Source organism: Microcebus murinus, chromosome 12, assembly GCF_040939455.1.
Source record: "Microcebus murinus isolate Inina chromosome 12, M.murinus_Inina_mat1.0, whole genome shotgun sequence".
NCBI classification, from domain to species: Eukaryota; Metazoa; Chordata; class Mammalia; order Primates; family Cheirogaleidae; genus Microcebus; species Microcebus murinus.
Genome location: NC_134115.1, coordinates 59,066,028 through 59,082,778, shown reverse-complemented (window position 1 = coordinate 59,082,778; position 16,751 = coordinate 59,066,028). Strand labels below are relative to the sequence as shown.

At 41.9% G+C, this 16,751-nt stretch overlaps 1 protein-coding gene and 1 pseudogene across 1 annotated transcript; both read left to right on the top strand.

The window, feature by feature from the left end:
* Nucleotides 1-1,960: 1,960 nt before the first annotated feature.
* LOC105874386 (high mobility group protein B3 pseudogene) lies at nt 1,961-2,859 on the top strand (annotated as a pseudogene).
* A 5,728-nt stretch (nt 2,860-8,587) lies between these two features.
* LOC105874388 (olfactory receptor 13C7-like) lies at nt 8,588-9,544 on the top strand. The gene has a single exon (XM_012770181.1). It carries the CDS (start codon nt 8,588-8,590, stop codon nt 9,542-9,544), a length of 957 nt encoding a protein of 318 aa, XP_012625635.1.
* Nucleotides 9,545-16,751: the final 7,207 nt, after the last annotated feature.

The following is a 16,751-nucleotide window of genomic DNA, read 5'->3' as shown; positions in this document are numbered from 1 at the left end:
ATTATATATACCCAAGAGAATTGAAAACACATTTTTACACAAAAACTTGTACACAGATGTTCATAGCAGCATTATTCATAATAGCCAAAAAGTGGAAACAACCCATTATCACAATCAAATGTCCATGAACTGACGAATAGATAAACAAAATGTGATATAATGGAGTATTATTCAGTAGTAAAAAAGCATGAAGTACTGATGCATGATGCTGATAATCATGTTGATAATGGTGCGACAACATGGAGGAACCTCGAAAACAGCATGCTAAGTGAAAGAGGTCAGAGTCAGGAGACCATCTATTGTATGATTCTATTTACATGAAATGCTCAGAATAGGAAAGTCAATAGACAGTAGATAAGTGGTTGCTGGGGACTGGAGGAGAGGAGATCAAAGGGAACAGCAGCTAATAGGTACAGGGTTTCTTTTTGAGGTATTAAAAATGTTCTGGAACTAGGTAGTTGTGATATTTGCACAACCTTGTGAATATACCAAAAACTACCAATTGTATATTTTGAAAGGGTGAATTTTATGGTATCTGAACTTTTTAAAGTTCAAAAAATTATAATGAACTTGTTTTTAAAGTTAGATTTATTGGATATGATTCATATACACCCTTGGGGTGTAAAAAAGTCACCGTTTTTAGGTGTACAGTTCGATGAGTTTTGAGAAATGTATAGTAATGTAACCACCACCACAGTCAAGATATTTCCTTCACCCCAAATGTTCCCACATGCCCCTTTGCAGTCAATTGCCTCTCTGCCCTCATCTCCTAGAAATCATTGATCTGAATTCCATCCCTATTAAGTTTTCTCTTTTCCAGAATGCCACATAACTGGAATAATGCAGTATGTAGAGTTTGTTTTTTTTTTTTTTTTTTTTTAGTCTATCTTACTTGAATTTAATGGGACATACCTAGACCAGACCCAGTGGTGAAACAACAGAGCAACTTTTCTCTGGAATCTGGGGCTGAGCATTAATAACACTTAATCAAATCTAAGCACTTTAGAGAAGTAACATAGAGGAGTAATAAATCACAGTATTTAGAGTTAGACCAACTTGGGTTTGAATCATAGTTCTGAAATTTCCTGTTGCTATAAACTTCAAAAGTTTACTTAAACTCTCTGAGCCTGTTTCCTGATTTCTACAATGTGAATAAAAATACCTACTTCGTTGGGTTCTTTTAAAGATTAAATTAAAATGAGAGAATGGGCCAAAACAGGAGGATCACCTGAGGCCAGGGGTTCAAGACCAGCCTGGGCAACATAGTGAGATCCACTCTCTCTCTCTCTCTCTCTCTCTCTCTCTATATATATATATATATATATATATATATAATATATATACAAATATATATAATAAAGTTAACAGTATTATCTGTCTATATTTAATCTTAAACCCATGGTTCTCATTCATTAGTGTGGTACATGTATACTTTAAAGTAACTGTTTTGGAATACACCAGAGCATTCTATTCTTCTTAACAAAGCCTGACCTTAAGAGAGACTATTTTATCAGGGTCTAGCCTCCTGGAGTTTTATCAGAGCCTAACTGACCCAGGGGAAGGGAAATACTAACTCTAGCCCACATCCTATACCACCTGACAGGGACAAATAAACCCAGAGGCATTTGTGAAGATTACAGACCAGGAACACAGGCTCCCTGAAAGACTGAGACCTATTCGTAGGATTATGGAACGCTTCCCCCACCCCATGCACACACTCTACCACCACATTACCGAAAGCCTATTTACTGCAGTTCCTTTTACTCAGTACGTCATGCCTGGCTTTCAACAAAAACGTACAAGGCATATTACAGGGCAAACACATAGTTTGAGAAAACACCAGAACCAGACTCAGACGTGGCAGGAATTATCAGACCAATTATCAGAATTGGAATTATCAGACCAGGAATTTTAAATAACTATTATTAATATGTTAAGAACTCTAATGGAGAGACTAGCGAACAATACAGTCAAGATGGCTAAAGGTGACCCCAAGAAACCAAAGGGCAAGATGTCTGCTTATGCCTTCTTTGTGCAGACGTGCAGAGAAGAACATAAGAAGAAAAACCCAGAGTCCCTGTCAATTTGGCAGAATTTTCCAAGAAGTGCTCTGAGAGGTGGAAGACAATGTCTGGGAAAGAGAAGTCTAAATTTGATGAAATGGCAAAGGCGGATAAAGCCCGCTATGATCGGGAAATGAAGGATTATGGACCAGCTAAGGGAGGAAAGAAGAAGAAGGACCCTAATGCCCCCAAAAGGCCACCGTCTGGATTCTTCCTGTTCTGTTCAGAATTCCGCCCCAAGATCAAATCTGCAAACCCTGGCATCTCTATTGGAGATGTGGCAAAAAAGCCGGGTGAGATGTGGCATAACTTAAGTGACAGTGAAAAGCGGCCTTACATCACTAAGGCTGCAAAGCTGAAGAGTATGAGAAGGGTGTTGCTGACTGTAAGTCTAAAGGGAAGTTTGATGGCGCAAAGGGTCCCGCTAAAGTTGCCCGGAAAAAGGTGGAAGAGGAAGATGAAGAAGACGAGGAGGAGGAAGAGGAGGAGGAGGAGGAGGATGAATAAAAAACTGTTCATCTGTCTCCTTTTGAATACCTTAGAGTAGGGGAGCGCCGTAATTGACACATCTCTTATTTGAGAAATGTCTATTGCCCTCATTAGGTTTAATAACAAAATTTGATCACGATCATATTGTAGTCTCAAAGTGCTCTAGAAATCGTCAGTGGTTTATATGGAGTGGCCATGGGTGTCTGGAGCACCCTGAAACTGTATCAAAGTTGTACATTTTCCCAAACATTTTAAAAATGAAAAGGCACTCTTGTGTTCTCCTCACTCTGTGCACTTTGCTGTTGGTGTGACAAGGCATTTAAAGATGTTTCTGGCATTTTTTAAAAATTTGTAAGGTGGTGTTAACCATATGGTTATTGGCTAGAAATCCTGAGTTATCAACTGTACATATCTATAGTTTATAAAAAGAACAAAACAACCAAGACCAACTCTTGCTGCTTCTTGCTTGGCATTGAGGCTGTGGGGAAAGATGCCCTTTGGAGGGGCCGTAGCTCATGGCGCACACTGTGAGCTGGATCTGTTGACACTGCAGCAGCCATCCATTTAGCTTCAGGTTGTCTTGTTTTTGTATATAGTGACATAGCATCCTGCTGCCATTCTTAGCTGTGGACAGAGGGGGGTCAGCTGGCATGAGAAGGGTTTGGATTCTTTTTTTTTTTTTTTTAGTTAAATATGGTAGTTTTTAAACTGTTTGTTTTAAAGCAAACTGTAGAACCCTTAATTGTCAGCAAAGCGGAAGAGCCACTGCATCAATGAAAGTTTAAGAACCTTCTGTACTTAAACGCATTTGCAACGTTCTGTTATTTTTTGTATTTAGAATGCTGAAATGTTTTTGAAGTTAAATAAACAGTATTACATTATAAAAAAAGAACTCTAATGGAAAAATAGACAACATGCAAAGACAAATGGGTGATCTAAGCAAAGAGATGAAAATTCTAATAAAGAATCAAAAAGAAATGCTAGATATCAAAAGCACTGTAACAGAAATGAAGAGTATCTTTGATGGGCTCATGAGTAGACTAGACAGGGCCAAGGAAAGAATCTCTGAGCTTGAAGATCTGTCAATAGAAAATTCCAAAACTGAAAAGCAAAGCAAAGAAAAAAAAGACTGAAAATAAAACCAGAAAAAATATCCAAGGACTGTGAGACAATTACAAAGGTGTAACATATGAATAATGAGAATACCCGAAGGAGAATAAAGACAGAAAGGAACAAAATAAATATTTGAAGAATGTAAAGGGGTCTTGAGATCAAAAAGTTTGGGAAGCACTCCATTAAAGATTTTCTTTTATGGTAAAAGATGTAACTGGATTCATTTGCCAATGTTTTGACACAGAGAAAGGGACATTTCTTGTCTACAGGTCCACAAATTGAAGTCTTAAATAAACCATGCCCATGGTCATTGTTTACAATTTTCAATTTTGTTTTTAATTTCAGAATATTATGGGGGTACAAATGTTTTGGTCACGTGAATTACTTTTGTACAGTTTGAGCCAAAGTTATAAGTGTGTCCATCACCCAGATAATGTGCATTGTACCCATTAGGTGTGAATTTACCCATCCTCTACAATTTTCAATTTAAATTTTTTAAAAGTGGAATAAGAATTTAAAGACTTTTGCAAAAGGGTCAGAGTGCAGAATCTGTCTGGATTTTAATAGTTATCTCCTGACATCTGATATGATAGCAATTTATTTTAATATCTTGCCTTTAATGAATCTATTCAAAGCATTCAACTTAGTTTTCATAAGAGCAATGCTTTCCACCATTTTTTTTAGCTTGGTTCGTGTAATTTAAAAATTAATATAACTCCAAGGTTAACAAATAGCTTGAGCAGGCTGGGGAGCCTCTTAGTCTACGTACCTCCCAGCTAGTAGGAGCCAACACATTGAGCAGTCTGCAAGCTGACATGGCTGCTGCTCTCCATGTTTGGCAGAGCGAATGAATAGTGTTAGTTAATCTGGGGAGCCAGGAAAAGGGAGTGTGGTTGAAGAAAGCACTTCCCAAAAGCGGCAATCACTGCTAATATTAGTGTCAAGCTTTTAACTCAAACCCTCTTGTCCACTAACTCACACACTCCTCTCAATTACAGCAAAGGTTTCCTTTTTTTTTTTCTTCTTTTGAGACAGGTTCTGATTTTGTTGCCTGGGCTATGGTGCAAAAGAATCATCATAGCTCACTGCACCCTCAGACTCCTGAGTTCAAGTGATCCATTCCCCCTGCTTCAGGATCTTGAGTAGCTGGGAGTATAGGCATGCACCACTATGCCCAGCTAATTTTTTTATTTTTTGTAGAGACAGGGGTCTCACTTTGTTGCTCAGGCTGGTCCCGACCTCCTGGCCTCAAGCAGTCCTCTAGCCTCAGCCTTCCAAAGTGCTGGGATTTCAGGCATGAGCTAACCTGTGCCCAGCCTACAGGAAAGATTTCTTATCTCCTTATCCTCAGTAACCCTTATAGTACCCAGCACAGAATAAGAGGATAGTTGGAGAAATGTTTTGATATTAAGTCATAACAACCATTCAGTCCCTGGTCCCATGTGCCAACTTAAATGCCCTCTCCTTCCTGTTTCCTCTGGTTGTTGTTTTGTTGTGTTCTGTTTCTCTCTTTTAGTTTTAGAATGCTGCCCTTGGTCTGCCTTTCTCTTTATCCTCGATCTGTCCCTGAGCCCTATAATGTCTTCTCCTATGATGTCTCTCTTGTTGGCCCCACACACCCTTCCCTCTGCACTCCCTCCTCTGACTCGTCTCTGCTGCCTGGCTCACATACAAGCTAGGGGCACTTGCAAAATCTCTCACGGAGTGTATCTGTCACCAGAACTTTTCTGGAGGTCGCAGGCCCTGCCTTCGTCATTTCTTCTCTCTTTCCAGTGCCTGGTGCTGGCCCAAAGCACATGTCTCTTGCTTCCTGTTTTCTTTTCTTTTTTTTTTTTTTTTTTAAACAGAGTCTCGCTTTGTTGCCCAGGCTAGAGTGAGTGCCGTGGCGTCAGCCTAGCTCACAGCAACCTCAAACTCCTGGGCTCAGGCAATCCTCCTGTCTCAGCCTCCCAAGTAGCTGGGACTACAGGCATTCGCCACAATGCCCGGCTAATATTTTGTATATATATTAGTTGGCCAATTAATTTCTTTCTATTTTATAGTAGAGACGGGGTCTCGCTCTTGCTCAGGCTGGTTTCGAACTCCTGACCTCGAGCAATCCGCCCGCCTCAGCCTCCCAGAGAGCTAGGATTACAGGCGTGAGCCACCGCGCCCGGCCTGCTTCCTGTTTTCAAGGGCAGGGGTCATGTCTGGTCGGCTCTGGGTGTGTGCCGAGGGGCTGCAGGGAAGGCCATGCTCGGGCAGCGTGTGGATGACCAATGTGTCTGTCTCAGCCAAGGCAAACCTTCTCCCTCTTGTTTTGACACTTAGCTTTGCAAAGACAAGTGGCAGAGCCCCCTCAGAGAGACATACTACTGTGGTCAAAGCACAGTGAGAATTAGTTATCGCCTCTACTTCCAGGAAGGTCAGCAAGGACAGGATGGGAACTTTCTAATCTAAGGAACATTCCTTTGAGAGTTAAGATTTACACAGAGCTGTCAGCAACTTGTCTAATTGGGTTTATGGGACACAGGCCCTAAACTCCTGTGAGGCCTTGCACCAAACTTTAAATTGCTTCTGGGATTAAAACTGGCCCCTGAACAACGCGAGCTCGAAATCGTTCCATGGCTCCTTGGTAGAACCTCTGGAGAGTGTGGTGAGGGGCAGAGAGCACGGGGCCTGCCCTGAGCACGCAGGTTGGGCATGGCTAAGCCGCTGGGCACTGCCCTCAAGTTGCCCTTCCTCTGGTTATCTCCCTGGGCCTGCAGAAGCCCAGGAGAGTGAGCAGGTAGAGCCCCTCCAGGTGGGACCAGTCGTAAGTTTCCTTTCTCTTGCTGTGGAATTTGAAAAGACTGCTTGGCTCTGAGACCGCTAATCAGAACTGGCTATGTATTTCCAGGTGCAGCCCCCACAGATACGGCAGCCTGGGGACAGTCACTGTGAGCAATTGAAACAATCACTTCCCAAGCCTGGAGACCTTCTGGCATCCTCCCTATCAGGGGACCTTCTCTGCGTCAGCGCCTGTCGCGACCATGGACTTTTGTGCACACTCGATGTAGAAGGGCTCTCTCTGCAGCCAGACCTTCTTCAGGTAGGTGGGGAGAAGAGCCAAGGCGGTTGTGAGTGGGAACTTGGTCACAGCTTCCGCGTCTCGGAAGGTCCTTTATAGGGGAATGGGAGCAGGCATGCTCTGGGAGTCCAGGCCGGTGTGGGGTTGGGGTGCAGTTGGGGAGGAGGGACGACATTGGAAGTAGCACATTTCTGCTCGATGTAGGGGAATCCTTTCTAGCAATCAAGGAATGGGAGGTGCGAGATCCAGACACCTCCAGGTGTTCAAAGCAAAAATAGGAAAATTGTCTTTTGTGGAAGGTAGTCATACAGTGGAGGGGGAGGAGGCAAGACCAGTTACTTTACAGTGTTCTGCCAAGTCTAGGATTCTCCAGTCAGGAGTATTAATATCTTTAAAACAGATCTCTTTCCCCCCAATATTTCTGATTCTCCCAGTTAATCTCCTCTGATACGTGTGTGAAGATAGCGTCAAACTGTGCCCAGTTTCTCCCACCCAATCTTCCCCAACCAGCAACAGTGTAATCGTCACAGATGCAATGCCTGGAGCTCGGGGACCTCACCCCCTACCCCACCCAAGCCCTGCCACGGGGAGGAAATCTTGGAGAAAGGTGTGACACCTCCACTTTTCATGAGTGTCCTAGGGAAAGCAAGGATGACCAAGACCTCATAGTCAGTCCTTTGCTCCTTAGTAGACCTACCTGCTCTAGCACAAATGGAGGGGCAAGAATATAATCAGAGTGGCAAGGGAAGGAGCCCTGGGGAGAAGGTGAGGAACCACCTGGCCCTGTCCTTGCTGTGGTCTTCTCTGAGCTTCAGTTTCCTCATCTTTAACATGAGAAGTCAAGGTTCGAGGTTTTCTCTAATATACTGGATCTACAGTTCTACAGTGACATTTTCTGCCTCCTTTGAGCAACCCTTCTGTGAGACTGGGTAGAATTGTCTGCTTTTCTGTAGAGAAAGCATTACTATGGCATTGCAGTGGCTTAATGATCAACTCAGATATAGAAAGGCCCGAGTTAGGAGCTGTGACATAAAACGGCCCCCAAAGCACAGAATCCAGTCACAAAGACACATTGGGAGGCATGAGGGACACTTGTCCTTGAATTCTGTCCCTGCCTCTTCAGGGGCTGGAGCAGCTGGGAAAGCTGCAATACTGTGGACAGAGGTGGCGGTTAGTGAGGGGGATCTAGAAGTGCTTCTGTCAGGGTCTCCATGGTCTATTGCCCAGAAACCAAGAAATGAAATATAAGCCAGACATCAAATAACAAATATAAATGCCAGATACACCCTAATCATCCTGGCCTCTGCTCATCACATTCTGTCTACACAGGGCTCCGTGTGGAGCTGAATTATTATCAGAAAGTTATTACACACGCACAGAATTAGAGGCAGGTGAGTGAGATGATATCAGTGGCCAGCATCACTGAGTGTGACAGTCTAAATCTCCCAAGGGCACAGCATTTCAGGAACAGGAGGGCTAGCCAGAGGAGCCAAATACCCTGGTCAGTGCAGGAACCTGCCGCTCACCCTTAAAGTTGCTCCTTTCCAGTCCTTCTGTGACCCATCCTTATACATCCCTTCCTTAAAGTGTGCTAGCAGTACTGATATGACAAAAATCCTTTCATATCCTGGAGTTTGATTGGATTTCCAGGGTCTGCTTCTCCTGCTTTTGAGATGATATACCCTGACTTTTAAGGTAACTTCAGTAGGCAATGAATTTTATCCCTTAGACGCTGATGTTACAAGTTGTCATCTCAAAGGGTAAATCGAATTATAAGGCCTAGAAGCAAGTCATTGTAAAGTGCACATGCTGATCTTCACACACATGTGTTTGCTGTCCTCAGTTTTCCTGAGTGGGGAAATCAGAATTTAAAATGGAAGTGGCCAATCAGTCCACTGTGGCAGAATTTGTCTTGCTGGGGCTGTCACATCAGCCAAGGCTTGAGAAGACATTCTTTGTGCTCATCCTGTCGATGTACCTGGTGATCCTGCTGGGCAATGGTGTCCTCATCCTGGTGACTGTGTCTGACCCCCGCCTGCACACACCCATGTACTTCTTCCTAGGGAACCTCTCCTTCCTGGACATCTGCTACACAACCTCTTCCATTCCTCTGGTCCTGGACGGCTTCCTCACTCCCAGGAAAACCATCTCCTTCTCAGGCTGTGCTGTGCAGATGTTCCTCTCCTTTGCCATGGGGGCCACAGAGTGTGTGCTCCTGGGCATGATGGCATTTGATCGCTACGTGGCTATCTGCAACCCCCTTAGGTACCCTGTGGTCATGAGCAAGGCTGCATACGTGCCCATGGCTGCCAGCTCCTGGGTGGCTGGTGGAGCCAACTCCTTGGTGCAGATCTCTCTTGCAGTACAGCTACCCTTCTGTGGGGACAACGTCATTAATCATTTCACCTGTGAGATCCTGGCAGTTCTAAAGTTGGCCTGTGCTGACATCTCCATCAATGTGATCAGCATGGGGGTGGCCAATGTGATTTTCCTGGGGGTCCCAGTTCTGTTCATCTTTGTCTCCTACATCTTCATACTCACCACCATCTTAAAGATCCCCTCAGCTGAGGGGAGGAAAAAGGCCTTCTCCACCTGCTCTGCTCATCTTACTGTGGTGGTCATTTTTTATGGGACTATTCTTTTCATGTATGCAAAACCCAAATCCAAGGACCCTCTGGGGGCAGACAAGCAGGATGTTTCAGACAAGCTCATCTCCCTCTTCTACGGAGTGTTGACCCCCATGCTGAACCCCATCATCTACAGCCTGAGGAACAAGGATGTGAAGGTTGCTGTGAAGAACCTGGTGAGTCAGAAATACTTTACCCAGTGACAATGGGAGAGAGTGATGTATTTGGTGGTTCTGTGCATGCAAAGGGTCCCCTAGGAAATGATCACTTGGTAAACATAGACTTGCTCAATGGTCTCATGCAAGAGTTTCCAAACTGCTGTGCATTGGGTTGGGGCTTTCTTGGATGACTGAGGACAGGACACCAACTCTTTAGAATGAACAGCGTGGTTGTGCTAAATCACCTAGAACCAAGGATAAGTGACTATTAAAATTTTTTAAATTTTTTATTCTGAAAATGTTACCAATAAAAATTAAAACTTTATAAAAAATATACTTGTTTCTTTGTTTATGTGCAGACCAGCTTCAATTTGTATGTGCCAACTATGTCGTTTTCTGTTCCATTGTGTAAGGGGGAGTATGACAGTGAGGAAAAGTCACTTCATTGACATCCAAATTGAAAACCAATCTGCCAGTTTAGAAAATTACTGACACCAAGACATATCTTAAATGATACTATTTAACCTCTCTTTGATTACAGGAGCTCAGAGTGGTTTTTGTTTTTGTTTGTTTGTTTGAGACTGAGTCTCATTTTGTTGCCCAGGCTAGAGTGCCGTGGCATCAGCCTAGCTCACAGCAACCTCAAACTCCTGGGCTCAAGCAATCCTTCTGCCTCAGCCTCCCGAGTAGCTGGGACTACAGGCATGCATCACCATGCCCGGCTAATTTTTTCTATATATTTTTAGCTGTCCAAGTAATTTCTTTCTATTTTAGTAGAGACGGGATCTCACTCTTGCTCAGGCTGGTTTCAAACTCCTAACCTTGAGCAATCTGCCTGCCTCAGCCTCCCAGAGTGCTAGGATTACAGGCGTGAGCCACCACGCCCAGCCTCAGAGTGTTTTATGTTTAATTATTTCTTGCATAATATCCTAGAGACAATTATGGGTAACTCTTTCTTCTTTTAATATGTTAATACACAGAACACATCTATTTCTACCCAAATTCACTGAGGAGTTTGTGTTGACATCAGTCAAATTCTAGAAAATATAGCCAAAGAAGAGAATCTCTCTAGCAGTCTTCACATAGATAAATCATTACTACAAAGCAAAGTTTACATTCAGAGTCCCTTTATTTCCTTGCAATTAACTGTTGCCATCCCAACCCCAGTGGTCAAACTCAGTTTTATCTGTCTGTTCAGGATTTTAGATTGGACACTGGCAACAATTGCTCAACTCTACTTATAATTACCCTGTGGCTAAGAGCATGGACTCTGGAGCCAGCTAATGTTGAATGCCTCTGGCTGTATGACTTTGGACATGCTAGAAAAATTATTTAATTTTGTAGACCTTTGGTTTTCTAATTTGCAAAGTGGAAATAATTAAACCTACCCCATGGAATTGTGAGGCTTAGTATGTGTATATGTAAAAAAAAAAATGCACAGTGGCCAGCAAAGAGTAACCTCCCAATTAATGAATGAACATTTTTATTATTACTAAAATATGTTAAATAATTTTATTATTATTAAAATATGTTAAATAAGCTCTGAGGAAGCTTTATGACACTGGAAGACAGAGTACAATACTACACTTAAATAAATCAGCTCTGATTTATTGTTGTAGCACCTTTCGAGGTGGCTTTCTAACTTGTGAGCAGTAATCCTGTCTCTCTGCCATTGCTCTTCCCCATCGACAGAGTGAGTCACTCATGTTTCTGCTGGGTAACACGGACCCTTCCTAGACCAGTCAGATTCTTTCTGCCAGGTTTTGGGGATTGTCATTAGCACCCACGGACTGAGTTACTGGATCCATAACGCACAAACTTGGAAGCTATGGGGTAGTCATGTCTGACTGTGTGGATGGGGGAGTAAAAAGAAGCCAAGTCTGCAAAGAAAAAAGAAAAGTAGCCAGAAGAGAGAGAGGAGCAAAGATGAGAGAAGATGAGGGAATCCTTAGATGTTCCTATTTCCCTATTTTTATTTTTCCTAAAACATTCACATTCACATTCCTGACTTTTGCTTCTAAAGGACCCCTGCATCTTTATACTAAATCCTATTTTTCACTAATATAGATTAAGTTGCCTTCTTGGGGGTGACGGTTGAACAAAAGTCACACCTGATGTCATTACTAACATATAAAATAAGCATTCCCTTTTATGTGCCATCTGCAAATAGTGCCAGGCTAATGTACATGGCACAGGCCTTGGAGAAATCAGTTCTGAAGAAACTATTCTGAATTCAACATGTGGTGCTTCTTATAATCAATGACTTCCTTCCTGCTACAGTGGCTTTGCCCTTTATGGATTCCATCACCTGCAAATTTGGAATATGTCCAGGGAGTGATGTGATTCAGGAGATCCAAGTTCAAATCCTGCCCTCCCCACGTAGAGCTATGGATGTGCCCTTCTCTCTTGAAGAGTCTCAGGCATATTCAACCTGAGGTAGTACCAGATATTTCTGGTGGCTCCCACGAATGAATTTCCCTGGGTCTGTGGTTCCTTTCTCCAGTGGGGGAGTCCCTGGAAGAAAACAGAACAATGTTCTATCTTATAGAGTATTTCGATACATGAAGCCGAGTCTGGTTTCTCTCATCCCCTTAGCTGTCCATGTGCCAGGCACATCTCTGGACCCTCCATCTTCCGCACTCAACAACCAAATAGAATGGCTCAGCCAGTTGATGTCATCCAGCATCTGTCATTGGTATTGATGCAGGAGGTGTCCCAATGAAGGGAGGAAATTTTCCTGAACTTGCCAAGTAGGTTCCTGGCTTTGCACAGGAAAGAATTCAAGCATGAGCCAATGAGAAACAGAAAGTTTATTGAGACAGAGACAGACAATAAATCTTATTTCATAGACAGAATAGGGGTCCTCTTGTGAGCAGGAAGGGAAACCTCTTATGGGACAATGGTAACACTTTTATTTTTATTTTTATTGTTTTTTTAAGACAGAGTCTCGCTTTGTTGCCCAGGCTAGAGTGAGTGCCATGGCGTCAGCCTAGCTCACAGCACCCTCAAACTCTTGGGCTCAAGCAATCCTTCTGCCTCAGCCTCCCTAGTAGCTGGGACTACAGGCATGCGCCACCGTGCCTGGCTAATTTTTTCTATATATATTAGTTGGCCAATTACTTTCTTTCTATTTATAGTGGAGACGGAGTCTCGCTCTTGCTCAAATGGTAACGCTTTTAAATGTTCAAAACCCCTGTTGGGAAACAGCTGTACATGACCAACATTGTCTTGTGGTCAGACCATGAAGTAGTTTACATTGGCGCACGCCTCTTATGCATAACAGTTAAAAATGCTGGACAAAATATAATAAAGGCCACTTTGTGAAGGCACTGAAGAGTTCACAAGGAAGTGGAGAGAAATTGGAAAATGATGGAAAGTCAAGGCATGGAAGAAGTGAAGAACACTTGGTAAATTTGCCATTTTTGTGGATTTTCATCTGAGGACAGGTCTTAAATGGTACCACATGGTTTAGCTAAATATCAGATAGAAATCAGCAGTTTTACTAATAGAGAAATCAAAATACAAAGTCCGGGGAATCACTCCATCTGAAAGTGTGTGTGGAGGGGAGAGGTGAGTAGAATCTGAGAAAGATAAGAATTGTGGAGGAATAGCCTCAAATTCTGCACAAAAACTCTTCCCAAATATCTGGATGACTACTTAGTTACCCACATATAGAGTCGACTCCAAGCAATCCATCTAAGGCTAAAAGAATTGTCATAGAATAGAGAAGGAGGGAATACAACCTAACTTTCACAAAAACCTTAACAAAATGTTAGCAAATCAAAATCAGCTATGTTTTTAAAGGATCTATACTTACATATATAATTTTAAAAGAAAATTTATAATCACCAAGTAGGATTTATCCCTATGTAAAATGAGAAAGACTAGACTATCATATCTAGGGATGTTCATTTGGGGGATAAAAATATAAAAATAAAAATGCAGTGGAGGAGGTGGAGCAAGATGGCTGAATAGAACCCTCTAGCTACCATCCCCCTGCAGGAACACCAAATTGAACAACAATCCACTCAAGAAAGCACTTTCCTAAGAACCAAAAATCAGGTGAGTGATCACACTACCTAACATCATAGCCAGTAAAGGAGGCACTGAAGAAGGTAGGAAGGACAGTCTTGCATTGCATACACTACCTCTCCTCCATCCTCCCAGCAGGGCCACTCAGAGAATCTGTGTGCTTGGGGGAGGGAAAGTGGAGTGACTGTGGGACTTTGCATTAGAATTCAGTGCTGCCTGGTCACAGGAGAACAAACACAGGGTAGAATTCTGCTGGCACTTATAGAGGGAGTATTGAGAACAGCTCTAGCCAGAAAGGAATATTACCCCTCAGCAGTAGAAACCTGACTTCCCTCTAGCTCAACCACTAGCTGAATAAAGTGGCCTGGGTCCCAGAATAAATTTGAAAGGCAGTCAGGCCACAAAGACTACAGTCCTTGATCTAGTCCTTGTGCTGTTCTGGGCTCAGAGACAGTGGACTTGGGGTACATGTGACCCTGAGACACCAGGTGTGGTGGCCAAGGGAGTGCCTGCATCACCTCTTCCCCAACTCCAGGCAATGCAGCTTGGGGAGAGACTCCTCCACCTTGGGGAGAAGAGAGGACTTTGTCTTGTAATTTGGGTACCAGCTCAGCCACAGTAAAATAAAGTACCAAGCAGATTCGTGAAGCCCTTGTTTCCAGGACTTAGTTTCTAGACCTACTCTGGGCCAGAAGGGAAGTCACTGCCCTGAACAGAAGGACCTAGTCCTGGAAAGATTCACCACCTGCTGACTACAGAGCCATTGGGCCTTGAATAACCATCAGCGGTAGCCAGGCAGTGGTCACCAGGGGTCTTGGGCAAGACCCAGTACTGTGCTGGCTTCAGGTGTGACCAAGTGCAGTTCCAGCTTTGGTGGCCATGGGAGAACTCATGTTACCCCTCCTCCAACTCCAGGCAGCCCAACATGGAGAGTGAGATTCTTTCTGTTTTGGAGGAAAGTGAGGGAAGAGAATGAGAGTTTGCCTGATAATCTAGGGAATTCTCCCAGATCTTACCCAAGTCTACAGAGATGGTATCACCAGGAGTCTGCAAGAGTCACAGTGTTACTGCGTTTGGGGTGCCCCCTAGTGCTGATATGTCCCCAAGTGCTTCAGTGACCAAGACTTAGATTAGGATACTCAATTCTCTGAATACTTGGAAAGTCTTCTCTAGAAAGACAGGTACAAACAAGCCCAGACTGTGAAGATTAAAATAAATACCTAACTCTTCAATGCCCAGATATTGAGAGGCATCCACAACCATCAAGAACATCCAGGAAAACATGACCTCACCAAAAGAACTAAATAAGGCACAAGTGCGCAATCCCAGAGTGACGTAGACAAATGACCATACAGAAAATTCAAGATATCTGTTTTGAAGAAGCTCAAGAAACTTCAAGATAACACAGAGAGAGAATTCATAATCCTATCAGATAAATTTAACATAGATTGAAATAAGAAAAAAAATCAAGCAGAAATTCTGGAACTGAAAAATTTAATTGACAAACTAAACAATGTATCAGAGTGTCTCAACAGCAGAATTGATGAAGCAGAAGAAAGAATTAGTAATCTTGAAGACAGACTATGTGAAAATACATAGAGGAAAATAAAAAAATAAGAAAGAATGAATCACACCTATAAGATCTATAAAATAGCATCAAAAGAGCACATCTAAGAGTTATTGGCCTTAAAGAGGAGGTAGAGAGAGAGATTGGGGTAGAAAGTTTATTCAGGGAAATAATAACAGAACTTTCCAAACCTAGAGGAAGATATTAATATTCAGGTATGAGAAGGTCATAGAACAGCAAGCAGATATAACCTAATAAGACTACCTCAAAGCTTTTAATAATCAAATTTCCAAAGGTCATGGATAAGGAAAGGATCCTAAAAGCAGCAAGAGAAGAGAAACAAAAAAACATATAAAGAGGCTCTAATACATCTGGCAGCAGCCTTCTCAGTGGAAACCTTACACACCAGGAGAGAGTGGCGTAACATATTCAAAGTGCTGAAGGAAAAAAAAAACCTTTCATATTAGAATATTATATCCAGCAAAAATATCCTTTAAACATGAAGGAGAAATAAAGACTTTCCCAGACAAACAAAATCAGAGGAATTTTGTCAACACCAGACCTGTCCTACAAGAAATGCTAAAGGAGGTTCTTCAGTCTGAAGAAAAGGATATCAATGAACAATAAGAAATCATCTGAAAGAATAAAATTCACTGGTAACAGTAAGTACACAGACAAATACAGAATACTCTAACTAGAGTTATAGATAATTGCAGTGTGTAAACCACTCACATCTTGAGTAGGAAGACTAAAAGATAACCTTATCAAAAACAATAACTGTAATAACTTTTTAAGAGATAGATTGTATAAAAATAGAAATAAGAAAACATCAAAAAGCAGAGGGGATGGAGTTAAAGAGTTTTTCATTTTCTGTTTGTCTTTTTTTGGAAATCAGAATTAAGTCATCATCAGTTTAAAATAATTGGTTATAAGCTGTTATTTGTAAGCCTCGTGGTAACCTCAAATTTAAAAACCTACAACAATACACAAAAAATAAAAAGCAATAAATTAAAACATACTGCCAGAGAAAAATTACATTTACACATTTGGAAACAGGAAGGAAGACAGAAAGGAAGAAAGAGAGGATCACAAAATAACCAGAAATCAAATAATAATATAGCAGTAGTAAGACCTTACCTATCAATAATGATATTAAATGTAAATGGACTAAACTCTCAGATCAAAGATAGAGAGTGGTAGAATAGAGTAAAAAAACAAGACCTAACTATATACTGTCTACAAGAAATTCACTTCACCTATAAAGACACATAGATTGAAAATAAAAGGATGGAAAAACATATTCCATGCAAATGGAAACCAAAAAAGAGCAGGAAAAGCTATATTTAGGTCATATAAAATATATTTTAAGACAAAAAAATGTAAAAAGAGACAAAGAAGTTCATTCTACAATGATAAAGAGGTCAATTTAGCAAGAGGATATAACACTTATAAATATATATGCACCCAACCCCAGAGCACCCAGATATACAAAGCAGATGTTATTAGAGCTGAATAATAGCTGGAGACCTCAACCCCCTACTTTCAGCATTGGACAGATTTTTCAGACATAAATCAACAAAGAAACATCAAACTGAATCTGGATTATAGAACAAATGAACCTAATAGAGATTTACAGAACACTTCATCCAATAG

Coding starts and splice junctions, on each gene's coding strand:
- LOC105874388 (XM_012770181.1), top strand. CDS start 8,588: ATGGAAGTGGCCAATCAGTCCACTGTGGCAGAATTTGTCTTGCTGGGG.